The sequence below is a fragment of the Prunus mume genome, linkage group LG5 (genome assembly GCF_029339155.1).
Source record: "Prunus mume cultivar Tortuosa linkage group LG5, ASM2933915v1, whole genome shotgun sequence".
Classification (NCBI taxonomy): Eukaryota; Viridiplantae; Streptophyta; class Magnoliopsida; order Rosales; family Rosaceae; genus Prunus; species Prunus mume.
In genome coordinates this window covers 12,458,179-12,481,824 of record NC_142702.1, presented here as the reverse complement: position 1 = coordinate 12,481,824, position 23,646 = coordinate 12,458,179, and the positions used below count along the sequence as shown (strand labels likewise).

General features: G+C 37.6%; 1 protein-coding gene and 2 pseudogenes across 2 annotated transcripts; all 3 read left to right on the top strand.

Moving 5' to 3' along the window:
• The first annotated feature begins 12,500 nt into the window (after positions 1–12,500).
• Positions 12,501–14,087, top strand: LOC103331155 (UDP-glucosyltransferase 29 pseudogene; annotated as a pseudogene).
• A 2,112-nt stretch (positions 14,088–16,199) lies between these two features.
• Positions 16,200–17,892, top strand: LOC103331154 (beta-D-glucosyl crocetin beta-1,6-glucosyltransferase-like). The gene has a single exon (XM_008233760.2). It carries the CDS (start codon positions 16,305–16,307, stop codon positions 17,673–17,675), a length of 1,371 nt encoding a protein of 456 aa, XP_008231982.2. The 5' UTR covers positions 16,200–16,304; the 3' UTR covers positions 17,676–17,892.
• Positions 17,893–20,302: 2,410 nt separating this feature from the next.
• Positions 20,303–22,318, top strand: LOC103331153 (beta-D-glucosyl crocetin beta-1,6-glucosyltransferase pseudogene; annotated as a pseudogene). The gene has a single exon (XR_016126936.1). The product of XR_016126936.1 is annotated as a beta-D-glucosyl crocetin beta-1,6-glucosyltransferase pseudogene (transcript).
• Positions 22,319–23,646: the final 1,328 nt, after the last annotated feature.

The window sequence follows — 23,646 nt, the reverse complement described above, 5'->3', positions numbered from 1 at the left end:
GGCAAGCATTGGCCATTATACTAAATTTGGGTTTGAGGACCATTACCAAGCACCAACAACAGCAGCCCAGCCCAAATTTAAAAATCTCACCTTAAAGTTGCAAACTTTAATATGAGAAATAAACAAAATGATTTTGATGGATTTTGATTTTGATTTATTTGTGGGAGATGTCATGTTGTTTCAGGTGTGAAGGTCTGGCTCTCTCAAAATGATAATAGAGGGTAAACATTAAAGTCAATACATCAAATAAGGGTAAATATGGAAAACAAAAAGTAGGTTGTTTGATGTATTAATGACATTGTTTTAAGTATAAGAAAATGGCACATGTCATGAGGCAAAGGGAGAAGGTCCAAAGAAGAAGGTTAGAGAGAAGGTTGCTAGCATTCCCCTTTCTGTAAAATTAACACAAGGAAAACATAAAACCAATTCAAACATCACAATAAACACATGGCAATCATAAGGCCAATTCAGACAACAAAAGCCACCATAGTCCAAGTTTTAAGTTCAAAATGCTTTTTAGGAGCCAAAATCAAGAGTATTGTTTTCTAAAGCCCAATAGAGAAAATAGAAATGAATCATTACACTGATGGTTGTAAAATTAACAGAATATGAAGAAGAAACTTATACCGATGAAAAAAAAATCACTGCTTTTATATCCAAGACAAAAATACTCATAAATGCATATTTCAATGTCCACATAAGATTACTCATAATCAAGATTAGAACAGGCACTATCACGCCCTAGATCCGGGGGTCGGTGGAAATCCCGTCCCTAGTGCGTGAGAAAAAGAAAAAAAAAGAAATACAAAGAAGGGTTTAAAATAAACTTCTCTTATAAAAATAGCTCCAAAATCTTACAACTTTACAAGAAATAAATAAAGCTCTACTACTCTCATCTAATTATGACAGGACCCGTCCCGAATTTCTCGTAACTCGAGACGAACCATGGAATTCCGACATCACCCCTATGTCAGGCCCATACAAAGCTGTAACCTCTTTCTCTTAAAAGAGTAAAGTACGAGACTTTCTGCGAAATTTTGAGAATCTCCTGTAAATTGAACATTCCCCAAATTTCAACCTGCACAAAATTCACATTTTAATATCCCAACGAGCAGCATGCACAAGATAACAACATGCAATTCGTCTAATTGGCTTCCGGCCTTCAAATACTTCCAAACAAACTACCAACACGTTCCTTAAGCCAAATAATATAATCATTTACTTTCCCAACCATTTAGCATACGAGGCTCCAACCTCCTAACACAAACGCATCTTGCTCTCACTCACATAGTATGACCAACAACGAGGTCTGCATCATACTCAATACAACCACCTAAGTGGAGTCTAATTCGCGGCTGCACCTAGTAACTTCAGGCTGCCTCACCCTTTCGAGGGATCAAGCCACACGTAGTTCTTTCGTATCAATCCTGGCTCATAATATCAAATAAACCATTACAGCCATACAAATTCATACATTCTAGGATTTATCCATCACAACTCACCAATACTCACAAAATCTCCCCATACGCCGGAACATCCAAAGTCACGTATGGGGCCTATCCGCACGCTGGATAAACCTACGACACATGGGAACTCATCATCATATCACATAATCCCCTCATACGACGGCACACACCAGGCCTCGTATGGGGTCTGTTAACACGCCGGCTACTCCTACGACACGTGCGACCTCACAAGCACATCACATAATCCCCTCATACGATGGGACGCACCCGGCCTCGTATAGGGTCATCAACACGCCGGCTCTTGCTACGACACGTGCGACCTCATCACAATAACAATATCACCCCTCATACAACAGGACGCACCCGGCCTCGTATGGGGTATGTCAACACGCCGGCTACTCCTACGACACGTGCGACCTCACAAGCACATCACATAATCCCCTCATACGACGGGACGCACCCGGCCTCGTGTAGGGTGCATCAACACGCCGGCTACTCCTACGACACGTGCGACCTCATCACAATAACAATATCACCCCTCATACGACGGGACGCACCCGGCCTCGTATGGGGTATGTCAACACGCCGGCTACTCCTACGACACGTGCAACCTCACAAGCACATCACATAATCCCCTCATACGACGAGACGCACCCGGCCTCGTATGGGGTATGTCAACACGCCGGCTACTCCTACGACACGTGTGACCTCAACACAATATCATATCACCCCTCATACGACGGGACGCACCCGGCCTCGTATGGGTTCATCAACATGCCGGCTACTCCTACGACACGTGCGACCTCAAAGCATACCTCATCGCTTTGGGCTGGCTACATTCTCACCAGCCATCTAGCTGTTCGCTTTGGGCCTGGCTACATTCTCACTAGACATCTAACTGTTCGCTTTGGGCCTAGCTACATTCTCACCCGCCCGCACGGGTTTAAAGGCCTCAACACAATCATAGGACGGTACTTACAGTGTAATAATAATCCGGGGGAGGTACATAGGGTGGTGCGTATAGCACTTCAAACTGACAATCTACACTCTTTTTATACCTTTATACATCCACACAATTAAATATATATCTAATTTCTAATCTAATATAAATCTCAACCAATATAGCATCCCATAAACTCCCCCATTTAAATTCATCAATTAATATTCTAAACCCACAATATCCACATAACTCGACTAACGGTCAAGACCTGTTTCTACCGTCAGTTCAATCTTCCTAGGAAGGTAATACTACCTAGGAAGTCTCACGGTCAATCCCGGGGTCAAACTACCCACCCTTGGTCGAACAGGCCCGCGAGGCCCACGACCTCCAAATTTCGATCTGACAATTCCTATTGGTTCTATAAGCTCTAGGATGCACATCCTGCAAGTTTGGTCCAGATCGGACAGTCGGATCGCTCACGATCGCACGATCGGACGGTTATTAAAACCCTAACCCTAGGGTTGGCATTTCCGGAGTATCCGGAACTCCGTTTCTCGATCCGTCGAATCCTACACGATCCTAGGAATACCTAAATCAACATACATTAAATTGGAGTCAATCCAACGGTCCGAACCTATCGAACCCGGATAACCCACAATACGCGTAATCCGTTCGCAACCGAATTGGAATCCGAAAGAACCCAAGCACTCGCGAAAACCAAGAGATCACGCCGGGACCCAAAGCCCTTTTTCTACAGTGCCCACGTGCCGCCACACGCGCCGGCAGTGCATGAGTGTCCAAAGCGATAACCCATCGCCGAAAAAACCCAAAATCACGGCTCGAGACTCCTACTTTAGGTGAAACACCCTATTTGGAGTCACTTTTGTTCTTGGACCTACCCAAAAAACTGACCGGAAGTGGCCGGAATCTTATCCCAAAATTCGACCAAAATCCAATTCGAAGATCAGACATCCTACGCTCAAAATCGATGCAATCCTACTCAACCATCAGCTAGATCATGCAGAAGGGATGAAATTCCATACCTTGATCGCCAAAAATGGCGGTCAGAAGATGGAGAACGAAGCCGACGAAGTTTCTATCAAAACCGGCGCTATTTCGAGCTTTTCCGGTGGATTCGCGGTGGTAGCGTCGGTGATGGTCGGGACGGATTGCTAGGGTGGCGGCGGTTTGAACCCGATCTCGATGCGTCGTTGGTGTGGTGGCGGCGGTGGATTCTCAAAGCCACTGGCTGTACAGAAAAATCGGAGGGGAGGGTGCTGCGTGCGGGGAGGCGAGAGAGAAAGAGAGAGCCGAGGGCAAATCTGACTTTTTATTAAAAATCCTTTTCCAAATAATTACGATCGTGCTACTGAGTTTCATTCGATCGTAACTCTCTCGTTACAACTCCGATTCGAGCCCACTACGTGTCTACGGACTCATCTCGTTGTGCTCTACGTAAGGTACAACCGGAATTTCCAAATTCCTTTCGAAAAAGAAATGACCAAATTACCCCTATCCCAAGGGTAAATTCGTAATTCCACTTAAATAAATTAAAATAGACAATAAATTTGGAGTCGGGGTGTTACAAATTCAGCCTCAATCAATTTAGTCCTCGTCTTGCCCACTAATTCATCTGAAAAGTTAAACAGGGTGAGGGATGGGCAACCACCGCTCAGTAAGTAGATTGTGCAATATGTCAGTCAAGCAATGCCGTTTTACACACTCTAGAAAGTATCATGAAAAGATACACCAATCCATATCATATCACATCATTCCTTCATATCTCGGTTATCCTTCATAACATGTAACCAACCACGTGACCCCTACTGGCCTTACTGCCTTATGTCCCCGTGTGGTACATCTATCCCTCAGATACTCTAACATTGAAGTTCTCATATTCCATGAATAATATGTACTTCACAAATATTCTAGTCAATATATATAGTGTGAAAGATTGCACCAAATTAGACATGCTTGACTTGAAATAGAGAGATATTTGTAAATAGAACAAATCCACGATAATTTTGATACCCTTAGGAACTGTGGTATAGTATTACTACAAAATAAGTTTGAACTGGTAAAGTGAGTTGGTGACATAACTTTTCATGAGTATATTTCTTTTTATGATTAAGTGTAGTTTACGTAATAATTGTTTAGTATTATTTTATAAATATAGGTTTAATCTGGTAGAAATATTTGGTAAAGGTTCAATTGCTATAATAGCTAGAGTAGTAGAGCTTTATTTATTTCTTATAAAGTTGTAAGATTTCGGAGCTATTTTTATAAGAGAAGTTTATTTTAAACCCTTCTTTGTATTTCTTTTTTTTTCTTTTTTTCTTTTTTATTTTTCTCATGCACCGGGCGCGGGATTTCCACCGACCCGGGTCCGGGACGTGAGACACATAAAAGCATGTGTGCTGAGAGAGAGAGAGAGAGAGAGAGAGAGAGGAGTTGCTGGGCACACTTAGCAAGTTTTCCAAGGTTCTATAATTACCATTGACTACATAAAGTCAAGAGATAATTTGGCGGATCCGTTTACTAAAGGTTTGAATGGAGAGCAAGTTTATAGATCATTGAGGGGAATGGGGTTAAAGCCCATGTCAAATGAGTCGTCATAGTGGAAACCCAACCTAATTGACTGGAGATCCCAAGATCTAAGTTCAAAAGGGATAGCTAAATTATGATAACTCAAGAATAACACTATGGAGATATACTCTCCTACCCATATCCTATGAAGATATAGTGATATATGAAATGTGTTTAGGTTAAGCTATGCTTTTAATGATTCTTATACCTTAATTATCCAAGTAAGATAAGAAAGGATGTTACCAATAGGAAGTCACCTATATGAGTGTGAAATGTGACCGTTTCCATGAGAATTTTTAGGGCTAAATTCTCTAAAAGCACTTATAAAACCAGGAGTTTCTCAAGGCCAAAACGAGCACAACTGATCGAATCAGATATGTCTAGAAGGGTATTGTGTGAGTACTATTGTCTGGGTTTACATGAACGGCTGAACAGTTCAAGACATCACATTCACTGATTAGCCAAGTGAATCCGATTGTACTTCACTACGGAAGGTTCAAAGCCAAAAGCTACTATCCAGATGCTATATTCTTCTAATAGGAACTCTGTCTAAGTCTGCATCATCATTTGCATATTGTTGAAGTTAATTTCCATTCATGTGGGGGATTGTGAGGAATTTAGTATTATTTATTTAATATTAATTTCTATTTGAATGGAAATTAATAAAATCCATTGAGTTAGAGACATGATCTTTGGGTTATTATAATGGCACATCTTCAATTAGTGGGTGGCAACTCTTCATATGTGTCTGGAACCCAATCAAAGACCTAGGGTTGCATTGTTTGCCTTTTCAGAGTGGGATAGCTTTCATAAAGAGAGGTTCCTGCATAATTTGGTTCAAAGTTCCTTGTGAATTGCAGTGCTTCTTTCATAAGGAGGGGAGTCGTTGTATCATGGGAGGCGAATGTTAGTGAACCATAAGCACCAGTGTGGGGCGTAATTTATCTTAAGGTCAGAGTGTCCAACACTTGCCTCGACTCAATTAAGGTTCTTCTAATTCAATTCTCCTTTTGTAAAAATCTGTTTTATGTGCAGTATTTATTTTGTTTATTTTATAGCAATTTAGTACTCATATTTCCAACAAATTTTTTTAAAAGGCCTCGGTGCTATTAGTAGTAGGCCTCCATTTGACTTTGGTCAATTGCTCCAGTCAACATGTTGACTTTTGACCGTTGACTTTGACTTTTGATTATCAACCCTTGACTTGTGTCTCATCATTTCATTTATCCTCATTAGTACCTCTAATCACATTCTTTGGATGTGTAGATCCGTAAGTTCCCTTTAGTAAGGTAATGGGTTGACTCAACTCCTCAGAGATGATATACGAATTGAATTCCACAATTGAATTCTTCCTATTAATAAAGGTTAATTGAAATCTTTTAGGACATCCATAAACCATGGTTGTCGCCTAGTAGCAAGTCACGGTTATCCGAGCTAAATGAGATGTTGTGAAAGAACCTATTCAAATTGGAATGACCGTGCAATTAAACCCTTCTCTTATGTCATTACTTCTTATTTATATTATTAGATCATGGAATCCGATTGTCAATATCCTAATGTAAATAATTCCTTTTATATGATTATCTTAGTAAGATCTGAAGACTTCTTCTTTCAAGTTTTATCTACTACTCTGCATAGAGATTTGACCAATTATATCTTGGAGTATACTCTCTCCTTTACTGAGAGTAGAGATTCCTTGTTGTACATTCATTTGCTTTCATGACTCTATTGAGAATCCTGATGAGCACCTTTAAGCTATGCCTAATTTAGCATGACTGTATAGTGCCCTCAAAGTTTAACAATATAGCCTCAAAACATCTATGATGTCTCAGGTCTAAGGATTAGTTTGCACCATTGCAATTTATGAGTTCCAGCTTGACATATGAGTAAACACTTCCATGTTGTAACTTATGTGTTGGATCGCGTTCAGTGTACTTGTTCTTTTACAAGCACCTACCACATATCGATGTGTCTCCACACATAATGACTTGAGATCTTCCCATTCTTTATATATATAGAGACAATACTGTGTGTACTGGTCTTTATGAAATATTGACACCCAATCAGTATTCCTACGACCAGGAACATATTTAGGATTTAGGGATGATGAGAAGTCTCCATGTATGCAATCTTATTACATAGCTCTCATATCCACTTGTGTATTCTTTGGACTATGGTTTTTCTACATATTGAAAGATAATATAGGATGATTTAATGTATAAGACAACATTTCTTGCTCATTGATAACATAATATGTCCTTTATCAAAGCTGTCCTTAACTCTAACTATTACATAACTAGTTGACTTTAAGGACATATTTCTAATAGTCTCCATGTAAGAAGGCATTTTTAACATCAAACTGATGTAGTGGCCAGTCTAGATTTTCTGCTAGAGACAGTAGGGTTCTGATATTGTTGATCTTGGTTATTGGGGAAAAGTTTTCCTAGTAGTCCACCCAATATCTTTGTGTGTACCTTTTTACCATAAATCTAGCTTTGTATCTTTTAGTGGATTCATCTGTTTTGAGTTTCACAGTATAGATCCACCTGCATCCTACTATCTTCTTTCTGAGAGGTAATGGCACGAGCCCCATGTGGCATTCTTCTGGAGCGCTCCCATTTCTTCATTCATGGCTTTTATCTATTTTGAGTTTTCTAGTGCTTCATTTACACTACTAGGAACAGATATGTCAGCCACCTCCTTCACAAAATGTGCATGTGATTCTGACGATTTGCCTAGTGATATATAATTGTTGATGGGGTACTTCTTTTTGGCTTTAAGATCTACTTCGTATTGTATTCAAGGTTTACCACGATTTGTCCTTTCTGTGAGACGATACATAGGGATGTTTGTATCCTTTATGCTTTCTGAAATCACATCATCATAGTATATTTCATTAATGTTATTAGTTTCAGGGGAATGTGTTACCTGAATGATGTCCTCAATAGGTAATTGGTGTGGTACTAGAGCTGAAGGCATCTCTGGAGCGAGAGAAATCTCATAAAACGGTTTAATTTCCTCATCCTGATTTTGGCAGGGTGGAGTTAACTGGTAGCTTTCTACTAGTGACCGGTTGCTCTGAGATAGAGGCGCCGGCTGTGAAGGAACGAAGAGGGCAATGGGTCACATGAGGTAGGCGACTAGTCGTTTTGAAGCAGATTGTCAGTCTACAAGGAAGTCTGGAAGGGTGACCGGTCGAGAATTTTTGGAGGGAGTGATTCTTGATTATCCTTATGTGCGACTGAAAAATATATATCGTGTTCCCAGAACATGACATCCATTGAGGTATAGACCTTTTGACTAGGATGATGATAACAACGGTATCCTTTCTGATGAGGAGCATAGCCAATGAAAATACACTTTTCAGATCGGGGATCCAATTTGCTTCTTTGATGATCATGTAAGTGTACAAATACAACACAACCGAAAATCTGAGGTTCCAGGTTTGGGCTAGGAGGTATTTGGATATGGTGGTAAAGTGCTTGAAGTTGTGTTTGGAAATTTAAGATACTTGAGGAGATCTGATTGATAAGATAAGCTGCAGAGAGGACGACTTCTCCCTAAAATGACCGAGGCATATTGGCATCAAAGAGAAAGACATGAACTACTTCCAATAGATGTCTATTCTTTCTTTCAGCCACTCCATTTTGTTGGGGAGTGTATAGGCATGAGTGTGGATGTATGATGTCATGATCTTATAAGAACTTGTTAAGATCATGGTTGAGAAATTCTCCGCCATTGTCAGAGTGGAGAACCTGGATTCTGGTATGGAACTGAGTCTCAACCATTTGATGGAACTGTTGAAATTTGGAATCGACTTCCTCTTTAGTTTTGATAAGAAAAACCCAGGTCATACAGGTGCAATCATCTATAAATGTAACAAACCATCGAGCAACCCCCAGAGTGGAAATTTTAGCAAGGTCCCAAACATCAGAATGAACAAGAGAAAACGGAACCAAACTTTTATTTGAACTTAAGGGAAAAGGAACACTATGGCTCTTGGCTAGTTCAAAAATATCACACTTAAAACTTGAAATATCTAAACTAATAAATAAGGATGGAAATAACTTCTATAAATATCCAAACGAAGCATGTCCAAGACGCCTATGCCATAACTAGATGTCGGCAGTTCGTTTCTCAACACTTGCACCCCCAATCTTGAAAGCTTGACCGACTTTGGCTTCACTGTTAGACGCAAAGTCTAGGTAGTAGAGTTTGCCCCTCCTCGTACCACAACCAATCGTCTTGCTGCAGAGAATGTCTTGAAAAACAAAATGAGTAGGCCAAAAGGTTACAGTGCAATTCAAAGTCGTAGTAATTTGGGCAACAGACAAGAGATTATAGTGCAAGGATGGAACAATCAACACAGAATCCAAATTGAGGGAATTAGAGATAGAGAGTGTGAACCCTCCCTAATCACAGAGGAGGGAATTAGGGACAAATTGCCTTTCATACACCGTTGCTAGTTAGGTACCCCAATTTTACGTAGACAACAATGCGCATCTCCATGACTTGAGACCATAAGGTGTAATTGGTCTCAGTTGGGGTGTAGCAGGTAGGGAACAGGGAGTTGTCACTGTGAATAGCAACGATTTGGGGAGTGGAGGTGGAGGAGACATCGACGTGAGGAAACGAGACAACATCCATGGCAACAGAATAATTTGAGGGTAAGATAAAGGGATGTGTTTAGGGAATTTGATTTGATAAGAGGATTTGATATGAGAGTGGGAGATTTGCATGTGAGAAATTTGAATTTTAGAAATTTAGATTTGAGGGATTTGATTTGAGGAATTTTATTTAGGGTTTGTGTTTGAATATGAGGAATTTGATATAAGGGTTTAGAGACAAGTTCGGATCGATTGCTTTGATACGATGCTAAAATGTGAATATGCTTTGAATACTTTAGGTTAATTGTATTCTTCTCCATAAGGAGGTATATATAGGAGTTTACATGAAAGCTATACAAGGAAATAGATAAAGTAACAATTAGGAATATATATCCTAATTATACAATGACATGTCAACTATATAAAATAAGAAAGTAAATCCTTTAATTAATCAAGGAAATAAATCTCCTTGATTAATTAGTAAGGCTTATGTCAACACATGTGAATTTGGTAACTAGGAAGTATGTTAACAGTTTTAGGATCTTAAATTACATTTAATTATCTAAAAATTATTATATTTAAATATTTAAATAATTATTTTTTAGTTCGACAAGCATCAAACGTAGTTTTTCACTATTTTGCAATTTAGCTTCTTAGTCTGGTGCAGTATTAGTACTTAATCCAGCTTATGCCACTTTGATCTAATCCAAAACAGTCCCAGAATTTAATGATTAGTCCACGACAATTCGCTATACCAAACAATCTCTGAAAGTGCAATGACACTTGTGCCTTTAGAGTATAATTGCGAAAATCTCAACGATACAAGGCAAAACTTTATTTAATTAAGCAGAACTAATACAATGAGGGGTGCGTAACCTAACCCCGATTTAATAAATGTTCCAAAAGGGCATCTTGCACAAACGCAGGGAGCACCTCTGACCAAGACAAACTATCATTTATGTGCAAAGCATATTGTGCTACCCTATGAGCAGCTTCATTTGCTTCTCGAAAAGTATGTATGAACTTGTTTGGTGGAATCCTTTTAGCAAAGCCTTTACATCCTCCACAATGCAACCAATAAGAGAGTAATCAGTCGTTGAGGAGCATACATGTTGAACCAAAGTGAAGAAAAGAGAGTAGTTTGTTAAATATGTTAGTCGCTTCCACGTTGCTCTTCTTCAAACATTGTATCATGACTCATCTTCATGAGTACCATAACTGTACACCTGTACACTAACAAAAGAATCTAAGAATTAGATTATTTCTCGGCACATCGGTATTCTCATCCGTCAATGCTCAGCATACGGCCACATGTCTCTCTATGCATTGAATCTATGCCACCTCTCTGCCAAATCATGCTGCTTCTTCTATGAACAACAAGTGTTGTAAAAAAAAAAAAATCTTTAAAACTGCATGTTCGACAGCAGAGCCCCTTTCTCCCTCACGATCCAATCTCCCCAATGACGCAGTGGCACTCTTCCTTTTAGGGAACATTTTTTTAATTAATGGTTAAAATTCCAACTTGAAATACCTTTCAATACATCTATATATAATATATATAGCAAAAAGTAGAGAATGATGAAACATTCAAAATATTAAAAAATGCAAGATTAATTCAAACATTAAAAAATGCAATTATTAATTAAATGAGGATAATATAATAAATTCATATTTTTTTCATATTAAAAAAATTAAAATTAAAAACAAAATCAGATAATAGGTCCTATTTTTATGGAACATAACTACCAATACTATCTTTTCTTAATTCTAAAAATAAAATAAAAAGAAAAAAGAAAACCAATTAGCACATGCGTGAGCGTGTGCGAATAGGCTAGTGTATATATAAAGCAAAAATTAGAGAATGGTGAAACATTTAAAATACCAAAAAATGCCCTTAGTTAATTCAAACATTATGAATTAAAATTATTAATTAAATGTGGATAATATAGTAAATTCATACTTTTTTATATTAAAAAAATAAAAATCAAATAAAAAATCATATTTTTATGGAATACAACTACCCATTATTTTTTTTTCTACAATAAATTAAAATTTTTAAAAAAAAAAAATATTACGCAAACACAAAAGTACGTGCGAAGAGACTAGTACAAATTTTTTCTTAAAAAAGAGTAAATTTAAGATTGAAAATCCTAAACATTCACGGCAATATGGTATCTATCACATTAGAGAATAGGTCGGTGAGCTGCTACATAACTGCAAGAATAAAAGTTTTGTTATTGGGGTTGTACTTTTGTCTTTTTGTTTTGGTGTATTTCACGTTTGCTACACGAACAGTCTGGAACTTACAGGAACCATCTACTAACATTCATACAACATGAAATGTTAAAAAGAATTTGTGAAACTGAAGGAATTGGAAAAATTATATATGGAAGACTAAACCGTAAGGTGTCATCAAGGTATATAAAGACGTTAATTTCGAGGATAGTCGATGTGAATATCTCTTCCAGTAATAAACCACTGTCTCTCTTCCACATTTGGTTGTAAAGAAAGTATTCTAAGCACTTTCTTCTAGAAACATTGGTCGGTTCTTACATGAGGCCAAACAAAGAAGATGTTTGAACTTCTTTTGTGTGATTGGCCTCGGATGAATCTTTATCATAAAAGTTTGGCAAATGCTAGGCTTATCATATTTTTATACCACATTGTGTACTACCTCTTTAATAGAGATTAATCCTATTGTATTGATGGGCTCTATCTCTTAGCATTGCCCTAAAAGTTTATGCCACGTATTTCCCTTAGACTTAAGTATGCACTGACACGAAGACTCCACGCGCCCCTTCCAACTTCTATGATTCTAAATACACACACACATGGAGCTAGCCATAACCAAACCTATCAGCCTATAATCAAACAGCCGAAAGAAAAGAGCCAAAGAGAGAGATGGTTTACTCTGAGCACAAAAGCATTACTGTTCTTATGCTTCCATGGCTAGCTCACGGCCACATTTCTCCCTTCCTAGAGCTTGCCAAGAAGCTTACCTCTAAGAGAAATTTTCACATCTTTATTTGTTCCACGCCTGTCAATCTCACCTCCATCAAGCCAAAACTCTCTCCAAAATACTCTCATTGCATTGAATTTGTGGAACTTCATCTTCCACATGAAGAGTTGCCTGAACTGCCACCTCATTACCACACCACCAATGGCCTCCCTCCTCATCTCATGTCCACTCTCAAAAGGGCCTTCGACATGTCCAGCAATAACTTCTCCACCATCCTCACAACCCTAAAGCCAGATTTGGTCATATATGATTTTATTCCACCATGGGCACCCTCTCTAGCTTCGTTGCAAAATATTCCATCGGTCCGGTTCGTCACCACCAGTGCTGCCTTGAGCTCACTTCGTGTTCACCATCTCAAGAACCCTCGTGTCAATTTTCCTTTTCCTTCGATCTATCTTCGGGATTACGAAGCTAAAAAGTTCAACAATCTGTTAGAACCTTCGTCAAATGACATCAACGACGGAGACCGCGTTCAGCAATGCAGTGCTCGATCATGCAACATCATTTTGGTGAAGACATCTAGAGAGATTGAAGCAAAATATGTTGATTATCTCTCTGGTTTAATGGGGAAGAAGATCGTGCCAGTTGGTCCGCTTGTTCAAGAGCCAATGGATCTAAAAGTTGATGAGGAAACATGGATCATGAAATGGCTGAACAAAAGGGAAAGGTCTTCGGTTGTTTATGTTTGCTTTGGGAGTGAGTACTTTTTGTCCAGGGAGCAAATCGAAGAGCTAGCTCATGGGTTAGAGCTTAGCAAAGTTAGCTTTATTTGGGTTATAAGATTTCCAAAGGAAGAGAAAGGTAAAAAGGTTGAAGAGGTGTTTCCAGAAGGGTTTTTAGAGAGGGTGGGGGAGAAGGGAATTATAGTGGAGGGTTGGGCTCCGCAGGCAAGCATATTGAAGCATTCAAGTGTTGGTGGGTTTGTGAGTCACTGTGGATGGAGCTCAGTATTGGAGAGCATCAAGTTTGGTGTTCCAATTATAGCCATGCCTATGCATCTCGACCAGCCAATTAACGCTAGATTAGTAGAGGAGTTGGGTGTTGGTGTGGAGGTTAAAAGAACAGGAGAAGGAATTTTACAAAGAGAAGAGGTGGCGAAGGTGATCAGAAAGGTGGTTGTGGAGAAAATTGGAGAGGGCGTGAGAAAAAAGGCATTGGAATTAAGAGAGAACATGAAAAACAAAGATGGAGAGGTAGATGGGGTCGTGGAGGAATTGATGCAATTTGTAGGAGAAGGGAAACAAATATCTACTTTTAAGTGAAAAGGAGTTGAGACTTTAATAATCATTTTAATGATTTTGAATGCTAAGCGTATCTGTTGGCCGATCATGTGAATGTTGGATTTGACTTCTCTACGTTTTAGTGTCTTTTTAGCATTCAGTACTCATTTTCTAATGATTTTGAATACTGCTCATATCAGATAAACTTTTTTTTTTTTTTTTTGGTGTGTGGATAAAATAGTATCTGTTCATTGCTGTCCTTTAGGCGGTTGTACTCTTGTATTGAATTCTGAATTGGCATTTTTATCAACATTGAAACACCACAAGCCCTTAATACACAAAATATTAAGTGACCACATAGCTTGTTCAAGAATATCAAACAATGCCAAGTACTACTAGTGTAGTGGTTTGAAGCAATTGCTCACTATAAGTAATTGTTCCCAAAAAAAGGTTATGATGGGTTCGAGTCCTAGCATTTATATAGTGTGTGTGAGTTTAGTATGATATTGCCCCTCTCAATAAGAAAGGTTTTCAAAAAAAACAAAAACAAAAAACAAAACAAGAATATCAAATAGGTATTTTTTGTTGTTGTTGTCAAAGTTAGGAAAGGGAGGGGGAAAATTCACACATACGGATATGGCGGGGGCTTCAATCCGGGACCACTTGAAAGTAAATTAAAAGTCTAAGTCAATCCAACTAACACCCCGTTACTAAGAATATCAAACAGGTGAGTGACCAAGAAGTTGATCACTCCCTATGCACGTGGTGAAAGACCTAGCCATAAAAAGCTCATGTAATTTACGAAACCTATATGCACGCCTCATGATGCACACCATAAGTGATATATATTACACGACTTCCCTTGTTGGCCATGATAGCTGACGTAGCGAGATATAGGGGAATAGGGAGATCTCGAATGATAACCCTGCAAGTAACATGCCGGAATCCATTAGAAATTTAGTAAAACTCAAAGAGTATTTGATTGATAATAAACGGAATAGTTTAGGATGCTCCAATGCATTCCTTTTATACAAGCGAACCCCTAGACTTGCTAAGAAAGCTAATTATAAAACAAAAAAAGAAATAAAAAAAGTTCCCAAATTTTTTTTAAAACTTTAAATGCTGAAAACGCAAAGTAAACGATAGAATTTGGCTAAAATAGTCCATATGTCACAATACAGCAATGAGTTGCACTTGTCACGCCGTTCTCTTCAAAATGACAGGTCATGGCCTAATTATGAGTTCAGGGCCCATACTTGCACGAATTGGGCTTTTCTGGCACAACGACATGCACCCGCTTATCCAGCTGCTCCTTGATCAACTCATCTATCTGTCCTACATTATTTAACACAGATTTATTGCATTAATTGCATGCTGTCTGTATTTTTTTAAAATCAGTCAATTTCCTTATTGATTCAATTTCATATAACAATATATTTCTTTTTATCAGCCTGACATTCGAGTTCAACAAAGAAACATAGTATAGTAAACAAAATAAATGTAAGATTAGGAAAGTAACCCTTCATTGAAATTATCATCATTCCAAATTCCAAAACTCTAAAGTTATAGTATAAAAGAAACACAAAATTTCGGTGTTGCCAAATTTATCTATAACTTGTTCACATCCTCCAATCCATTCACTCAAGAAGATAACACCAAAATTTAATCTCTAACGCATCAAACCACATGTAACTTCAGCGAAAAAGAATCAAGCTTACCCTTGTAGCTAGTAGCAGTGTAAGTATTGATGACCGCTTTGCTCCATTTCATTCAAGCAGTAGGCATCAGCTAAAAAGAATCAAAGTCACCCAACTACAACTTCCGTTCTCAGAACTCTCAGCCACTGCATCGTGAAAGGGGAAAAGAAGCCATTACTAAGTTTACCATTCCTTCGAAGCCGAATTGAAAGCCTCAATCATTTGCATAGCAAACCATCAAAGTTGCAAATAAAATATCCACAAGAGGTCATTTCTATACAGCATTGCAATATAAAGAAAAGATAAAACAAGACACTAATTAACAAGAACTAAAAACATAAAGTTATAAGTTGATAACAAGTGCTCAATTCATGGGTTCCAATCTACAGAAAGAATTCTGGTAGTGAAGTTTAGGGATTTAAAAGAAAATGATGTCATATTGAATGTTGAGGAAATTTAGAATAATTGAAAGACTACAGAAAATAGGGATTGTTTAGGAAAACCCAGTACATAGCATCAGTTTTTAAAATTGGATTTTTGTCTAGGATATTAGAGTTGCAAGGGTCTGTTTCTTAATATATATCCGCACGAACATAGATAAAGAAGTCTAACGTATGTATTTTGTCTTGTTGCATGCACTTACGCATGACTCTTCTGACGAAGAAAAAACCTAGATTCACATGACTCATCTGTATATATTTTTGCCATCTTTTCATCTCACTCATTATATCTATAAAACAAACGACCTGAATGGAGAGAGTCTGAAAAAATGGATTCTTCTCAGCAAAGAAAATTCAGTGTTCTTATGTTTCCGTGGTTAGCTCATGGGCACATATCTCCCTATCTAGAGCTAGCAAAGAAGCTGACCAACAGAAATTTTCACATCTATTTTTGTTCCACACCTGTAAATCTCAGATCCATCAAGCCAAAACTCTCTGAAAAATACTCTTGTTGCATTGAACTTGTGCAACTACATCTTCCATACGAGGACTTGCCTGAACTCCCACCTCATTACCACACTACCAATGGCCTCCCACCCCACCTCATGTCCACTCTCAAAACCGCCTTCGACATGGCCAGCCCTAACTTCTCCAACATCCTCAAAACCCTAAACCCGGATTTGCTAATTTATGATTTTCTTCAACCATGGGCACCCTCTCTAGCTTTGTTACAAAACATTCCAGCCATCGAGTTCGTCACAACCAGTGCTGCCATGATGTCAGTTTGTACCCACCATGGCGAGAAACCTGGTGTCAAATTTCCGTTTCCTTCAATCTATTACGAGACTAGTAAGATCAAGATGTTGTTAGAATCTTCGTCAAATGGCATCAGTGATGGAGACCGTGCTAAGCAGTGCAGCGATCGTTCTTGTAAGATCGTATTAGTCAAGAGTTCTAGAGAGATTGAAGCAAAATATATTGATTATCTCTCTGATCTAATTGGGAAGAAGATTGTGCCCGTTGGTTCACTTGTTCAAGACCTTATAGAGCAAGAAGTGGATTCGGAGAAAACAAAAATCATGAAGTGGCTAAACACTAGAGAAAGATCTTCGGTGGTGTATGTTTCCTTCGGCAGTGAGTACTTTTTATCCAAGGAGGAAATAGAAGAGATAGCTCATGGGCTAGAGCTTAGCAGAGTGAGTTTTATTTGGGTTATAAGATTTCCTAAGGAAGAGAAAGGTACTAGGGTTGAAGAGGTATTACCAGAAGGGTTTTTAGAGAGGGTGGGGGAGAAGGGAATTATAGTGGATGGTTGGGCTCCACAGGCAAAAATATTGAAGCACTCTAGTGCTGGTGGGTTTGTGAGCCACTGTGGATGGAGCTCAGTGTTGGAGAGCATCAAGTTTGGCGTTCCAATTGTAGCCATGCCTATGCATCTTGACCAGCCTATTAACGCTAGAATAGTAGAGGACGTTGGAGTTGGTGTGGAGGTTAAGAGAACGGGAGGAGGTGGCAACGAGAACGGGAGGCTGAAAAGGGAAGAGATAGCAAAAGTAATTAGAGATGTGGTGGTGGAAGAAAATGGACAGGGTTTGAAAAGAAAGGCAATGGAATTGAGAGACAGCATGACAAAGAGAGAGGATGAAGAGATAGATGGGGTGGTAGAGCAGTTGATTCAACTTTGTATGAGAAAGGAATGAAGTATGATATCGGATTTCACTTGCTGTGGTACTCTTTTTTCTTGACCGGATTTTTCTCTTTTAGGAGTTTTTTAAGGCAAGGTTTTAACGAGGCCACAAGAGAGCAGTGCAGATTCCAGTTTTTCTGGTAGTTTTGTAATCTAGGTTCTCAGTTTGAATGAAGTTTCTATCTGTTTTGATAAAATATAAAATTAAAAAGTGTGTTGTATTTGAACAATGTTGACCCCGAGTGTATTCCAACCTCTACTTAATTCAAAGAACAAGTTGAGAAAACTTAAAGCGTACTTGTATGTTTGATTCAGTGGATGATTAGATGCACAGCTGCAGGAAGGGATTAACGGTGAACGACTTTTTTCTTTCATATTCGTTCAAGTTTTGAGCCTTTAAGGCTTTAAATTCATGGAAAGACCATTCGGTGTTCTGTAGGAAGTCTTGAGTTCATACATTATAAATGGTTAATAAAGAAAAGTGATATTTAGTCATATACTCATTCTTAACACTAATTATATAAATACATCTTACACTATTTAATTTCTATAAAAAACTCGAAAAAAAACTCAAAAAATTACGACTTGCTCTATTGAATTTAATTTTGATTATTAAATTATTTTGATGCCTTATTGAGTGTTTTGGGTTTTTTTTATGAGGTTTTGAGGTTGAGTTTGTTTTAAGAAATCGATGACAGTTTTGTAATTTATAATAAGTTAAAAAAAAATTTGTTATGCTGTAAATTGGTTTTAAGTGTGTTTCTAAAGTTCATTTCATATATAATTTGAGTATAATAGTGAATCTCCCGAAATAAATTCAAGATGTAATTTTGGACATGCCTTCTTCTTTTTTCAGATTTTATGTGTCTGGGTTTCCTAAGAAAAAAAAAAAGGAATGATTTCTTTGTTTCTCTTAAATTATAATTAACTTTCTTTTTTCGATGTTTCCAATGCTTTGCTATTAGCTGTCCAAACAAAGACAAAGAAGAGCAAATTTCCACTTCTTTTTATGTGTTTGGTTTGCTGTGAGTCTCAGATTGTTGGGAAGAGTTTATCGGTACTGACACGACCAATGCATGTGTTTGAAGCTTATCTGTCGACCATAAACTCTGATGGGCCATAAGAAAACAACCACCACAAGAAAAAGAGTCGGAAAATGGATTGTTCAGAGCATCCAAGCATTCTTATTATGCTTCCATGGTTATCTCATGGCCGCACTGTCCCTTCCTAGAGCCAGCCAAGAAGCCAGCCAAAGAGAAACTTTCATATACTTTTTATTGTCAATATTATACTTTTAGCTTAGCCAAATAACGAGACCTAAATATTGAATCTGGACTTTACGTATGCACTTACACCACCGTCTAAATCAAGCTTCCACGTTCCTCTTCTTCAGACTTTTATGTCATGCCTCGTCTCCATCGCTACACCTGTCTCTTGAGTCTTGACCAAGAATCATCGGTGTAAGCCTCAACTCCATCCATTTTGATTTTAAGTTTGAGTACGTGTCATTTGTTAAGTGGTTAGATTGTTTGAGTGATTTAGATTTAACAAAATATAAATAAATACACGAGACCTAAATATAGAGGATCGGGAATCAAATAGAAGACTCAAAAATAAAAAAATCTAAACTAAAACTTGCATTCTACACAGCAGAGTGGCACTCAATTTTTCTTCTGGGTTAAAAAAAAAACAAAATAAAAAAAAGGATGAATTCGAACTTGGGATTTGAGTTTCTGCATTGAGAATATATATATATATATATATATATATTTCTAAATTAATAGTTGTCCATTAGGCATTTCGAAAACCCTAGATTCTAATTTGTGTCATCAATATCATGATACTAAAACGTCAATTTTTCTTTTTGGGAGGAGAAATCATAATTTGATGTGTTTTCAAACAATTCAGAAACGCAATTACTAGTTTGGCCAGAGTCCTAAACATTCACGGCAACAAATTCAATGAGAACGGGTGATACTAGAAGATTTGGTTGTAGTTTGTCCTTTTGTTGTGCTTTCTTCGGAGGAACGAACAAATACAAGTTTAAACTTCTTGGTTACGTGAACCATCCGAGTCGTAAACTTACATATGCATGAAATGTTAAAAAAGATTTGTGGAAACTAAAGGAGTTTCGGCTGTGAAAAATCATTGGAGAGAGATTCAAAGTCTTTATACCTTGACCAGAAATATAAATAGAATTAGAGTTAAATATAAACAAATAAAAATAAATATGAAAGAGAAGGAAGCGAACTATTCAAAAGTATAACTAAAATCATAAATTGTCATTACAAATAGCTTGTAGCTCAAGTTGTTAAGAGCATGTGTTTCTACACCCGAGATCCTAAGTTCGATGTGCCCTTCTTTAATATCGCTTGTCATCAAAGTTCAACTTTTTGTTTCTCATATCTATATAATGAAAGTTGATATTATTACGTACCTAATTATTGTGTCGGCATTTAGTCGGTTTGTTTGGTGCATTCGTCTTATATCAAGCCAAACAAAGAAGAAAGTTTAAACTATTCTTGTTTCGAGTCTTTATCATAGGCCAATCATCACTCTCTGGAACTTACGTGTGCATGTTCGAATCATCACGCGTTTTTTTGTGTGTATATATATGCATAGAGCTAGCCACAAAGAAACTACCAATAAGCCTATAATCGAGCAACCTCAAGCAAAAGAGTCAAAGGAAAACAAAATATGGTTTTCTCTGACCAAAGAAGCCTTACTATTCTTATGCTTCCATGGCTAGCTCACGGCCATATATCTCCCTACCTAGAGCTAGCCAAGAAGCTGACCACCAAGAGAAATCTTCACATCTTTATTTGTTCCACGCCTGTAAATCTCAGCTCCATCAAGCCTAAACTCTCCCAAAAATATTCTCATTGCATTGAATTTGTGGAACTCCATCTTCCACATGATGACTTGCCTGAACTCCCACCGCACTACCACACCACCAATGGCCTCCCTCCCCATCTCATGTCCACTCTCAAAACGGCCTTCGACATGTCCAGCAACAACTTCTCCAACATCCTCAAAACCCTAAGCCCAGATTTGCTCATATATGATGTTCTTCAACCATGGGCGCCCTCTCTAGCTTCATTGCAAAATTTTCCATCCATCGAATTCATCCCCATGGGCGCTGCCTTGACTTCATTTAGTATTCAACATCTCAAGAACCCTAGTGTCAAGTTTCCTTTTCCTTCGATTTATCTTCAAGATTACGAAGCTGAAAAGTTCAACAATTTGTCGGAATCTTCAGCAAATGGCATCAAAGATGGAGACCGTCTTCAGCAATGCAGTGCTCGATCTTGTGACATCATTTTGGTCAAGACATCAAGAGAGATTGAAGAAAAATATATTGATTATCTTTCTGATTTAATGGGGAAGAAGATCGTGCCTGTTGGCACACTTGTTCAAGAGCCAATGGATCAAAAAGTTGATGAAACATGGATCATGAAATGGCTGAACAAAATGGAAAGGTCTTCTGTAGTGTATGTTTGCTTTGGCAGTGAGTACTTTCTGTCAAAGGAGCAAATAGAAGAGATAGCTCACGGATTAGAGCTTAGCAAAGTGAGCTTCATTTGGGTTATAAGATTTCCTAAGGCGGAGAGAAGTACTAGGGTTGAAGAGGTGTTACCAGAAGGGTTTTTACAGAGGGTGGGAGAGAAGGGTGTGATAATGGAGGGTTGGGCCCCACAGGCAAAGATACTGCAGCATTCAAGTGTTGGTGGGTTTGTGAGTCACTGCGGATGGAACTCAGTGTTGGAGAGCATCAAGTTTGGTGTTCCAATTATAGCCATGCCTATGCATCTTGACCAGCCAATCAACGCTAGACTAGTGGAGGAGGTGGGTGTTGGTGTGGAGGTTAAGAGAACAGGTGAAGGAAGTTTGCAAAGAGAAAAGGTCGCAAAGGTGATTAGAGATGTGGTTGTGGAGAAATTTGGAGAGGGAGTGAGAAAAAAGGCATTGAAAATAAGCGACAACGTGAACAAGAAAGAGGATGAAGAGATTGATGGGGTCGTGGCGGAACTGATTCAAGTTTGTACGGGAAGGGAATCTAAGTGATAAAGACGTCCGTACGTTGAGTCTTCAATTAAATCATTCTAATGATTTTGAATGCTCACATCAGCATATGTGCAGGATGATTATTGAATGCTTACGTCATGTAGGTTTATAAAAATCAGAATGTTGGACTTCTCACTTCTCTACTTTTAAGTAGTGATGGTGGGTTTTCTTTGTGTTTTGTAAGATGTTTTCTTTTTGGACAATATTTCCCTCCTTACGGGTAAAGAAGAATTCTTTCTTACTTTCTATTGTGGCTCAACCACAAAGTGATATGCGTCCTCTTTTTTGACAATTAAAAAAAGAGGACACATGTTACTTTGTGGTTGAGCCACAATAGAAGGTGAGGAGGAGTTCCTTCTTATGAGTAAGCTAGGAAGTATTGTCCCTAGTTTTTTTCCAAAGAATTTTGAATAGAAGGTGAAGAGGAGTTACTTTGTGGTTGACCATTCAATACTCATTCTAATGATTATGAATGCTCATCAGCTTATGTCTTTATTGCTTGAATTCTCAGGCCATATGTATGTCTATATGTAAAGATCTGAAAATAAGCTTTTTTTAAGATAAAAATATATCTTTTCTTTTTATATAAAATCTTTCAATCACAACAAATAGATTGACAGAAAAAGGCCCTCAAGCAAACTACCGGGACCAAAAATAAAATTTGGTGAACTTTTTAAAGTAAATTGACTTGTATATATATATGGAAATTGGACCAAACTCTTGGGACTAAACATTCTCATATGACTCGCATATATATATATATATATATTGATCGAGAGATCCTATAAATGATCTTATTTGAGGGAGACATTTTAGGACTCACTTTAAATTTTATTTCAACGATCCCAACGATTTAATTAGGCGGTTAAATGGATTCGAATTTAAGTAATTTTTTGCAGAAATCATCTTTGAAGAACCTTATATAAAGAAAAATAATGGAAAGGATGAAGATGAACTTAAGATTTAATTTTGGACATAAGTCTTCTCCTTTTTTTTTCAGCAAACTTAGAATTTAAATAAACATGCTAGAAGAAGATGAATTTCATTAAACATGTTTATTATATAAAATACTAATTTATTATTGTTAATATGAGGAACTGTTATCAGTTATATAAATATTTAATTTATTATTGTTAATAGGAGGAACTGATATTAAAAAAACAGTATCTAATGATCAATAGCATCTCCAACCTGTACTATTGTCAACCAAATAGTTGCTGCATGGTCCCTGTTGCTATTGGGGACTGATTTCAGTTTTTTAAAGTCTTAATAGGAACTGAAAATATCAGTTCATAGTATGAAATATTCTCTTTGTTATTCTTAATTTGTTTTTTAGCTTTTTTCTAGATCCTTATTGTGTTGTTGTATATGCAAATACACCAATGTGCTAGATATGTGTTCAAATTCCCACATTTCCAATATTGCTTATATTAAAAATATATATATATATATATATTGTTTTAGATGCTTTCCTATGAGCGGTCCTTTATCAAGGGCCAAATATTTGTTAGTTTTTTTTTTTTTTTAAAATCATTGGTTTAAAAATATATATATATAACAAAAGTTTCGAAACAACATTTGTTTTCAAACACTACAGGATTGATCTAAATGTGGAGATTGTTAGTATAAAATTGTGTTGGCATTTCCTAGAACTTAGTGTTGGTTTGGAAGTGTCATTTAGTTGTTTGGTTGAAGCAAAATTGTTGTATCCGATTTCTAGAAACTGCAGGATTGAAACAGGTCAGCAATCCCCGAATTCCAGCATTGTGACTTAACACGTATGAGCCATTTGATCTAAAAGGTAAGACATGTTATTTTTCATGCACTCATAATAGGAATGTTTTTTGGAATCTAATATGATTTTATTTCCTTAATCTTCCTTGATTTTAATCAATTAGAATCCATTTATGAGTGCATCT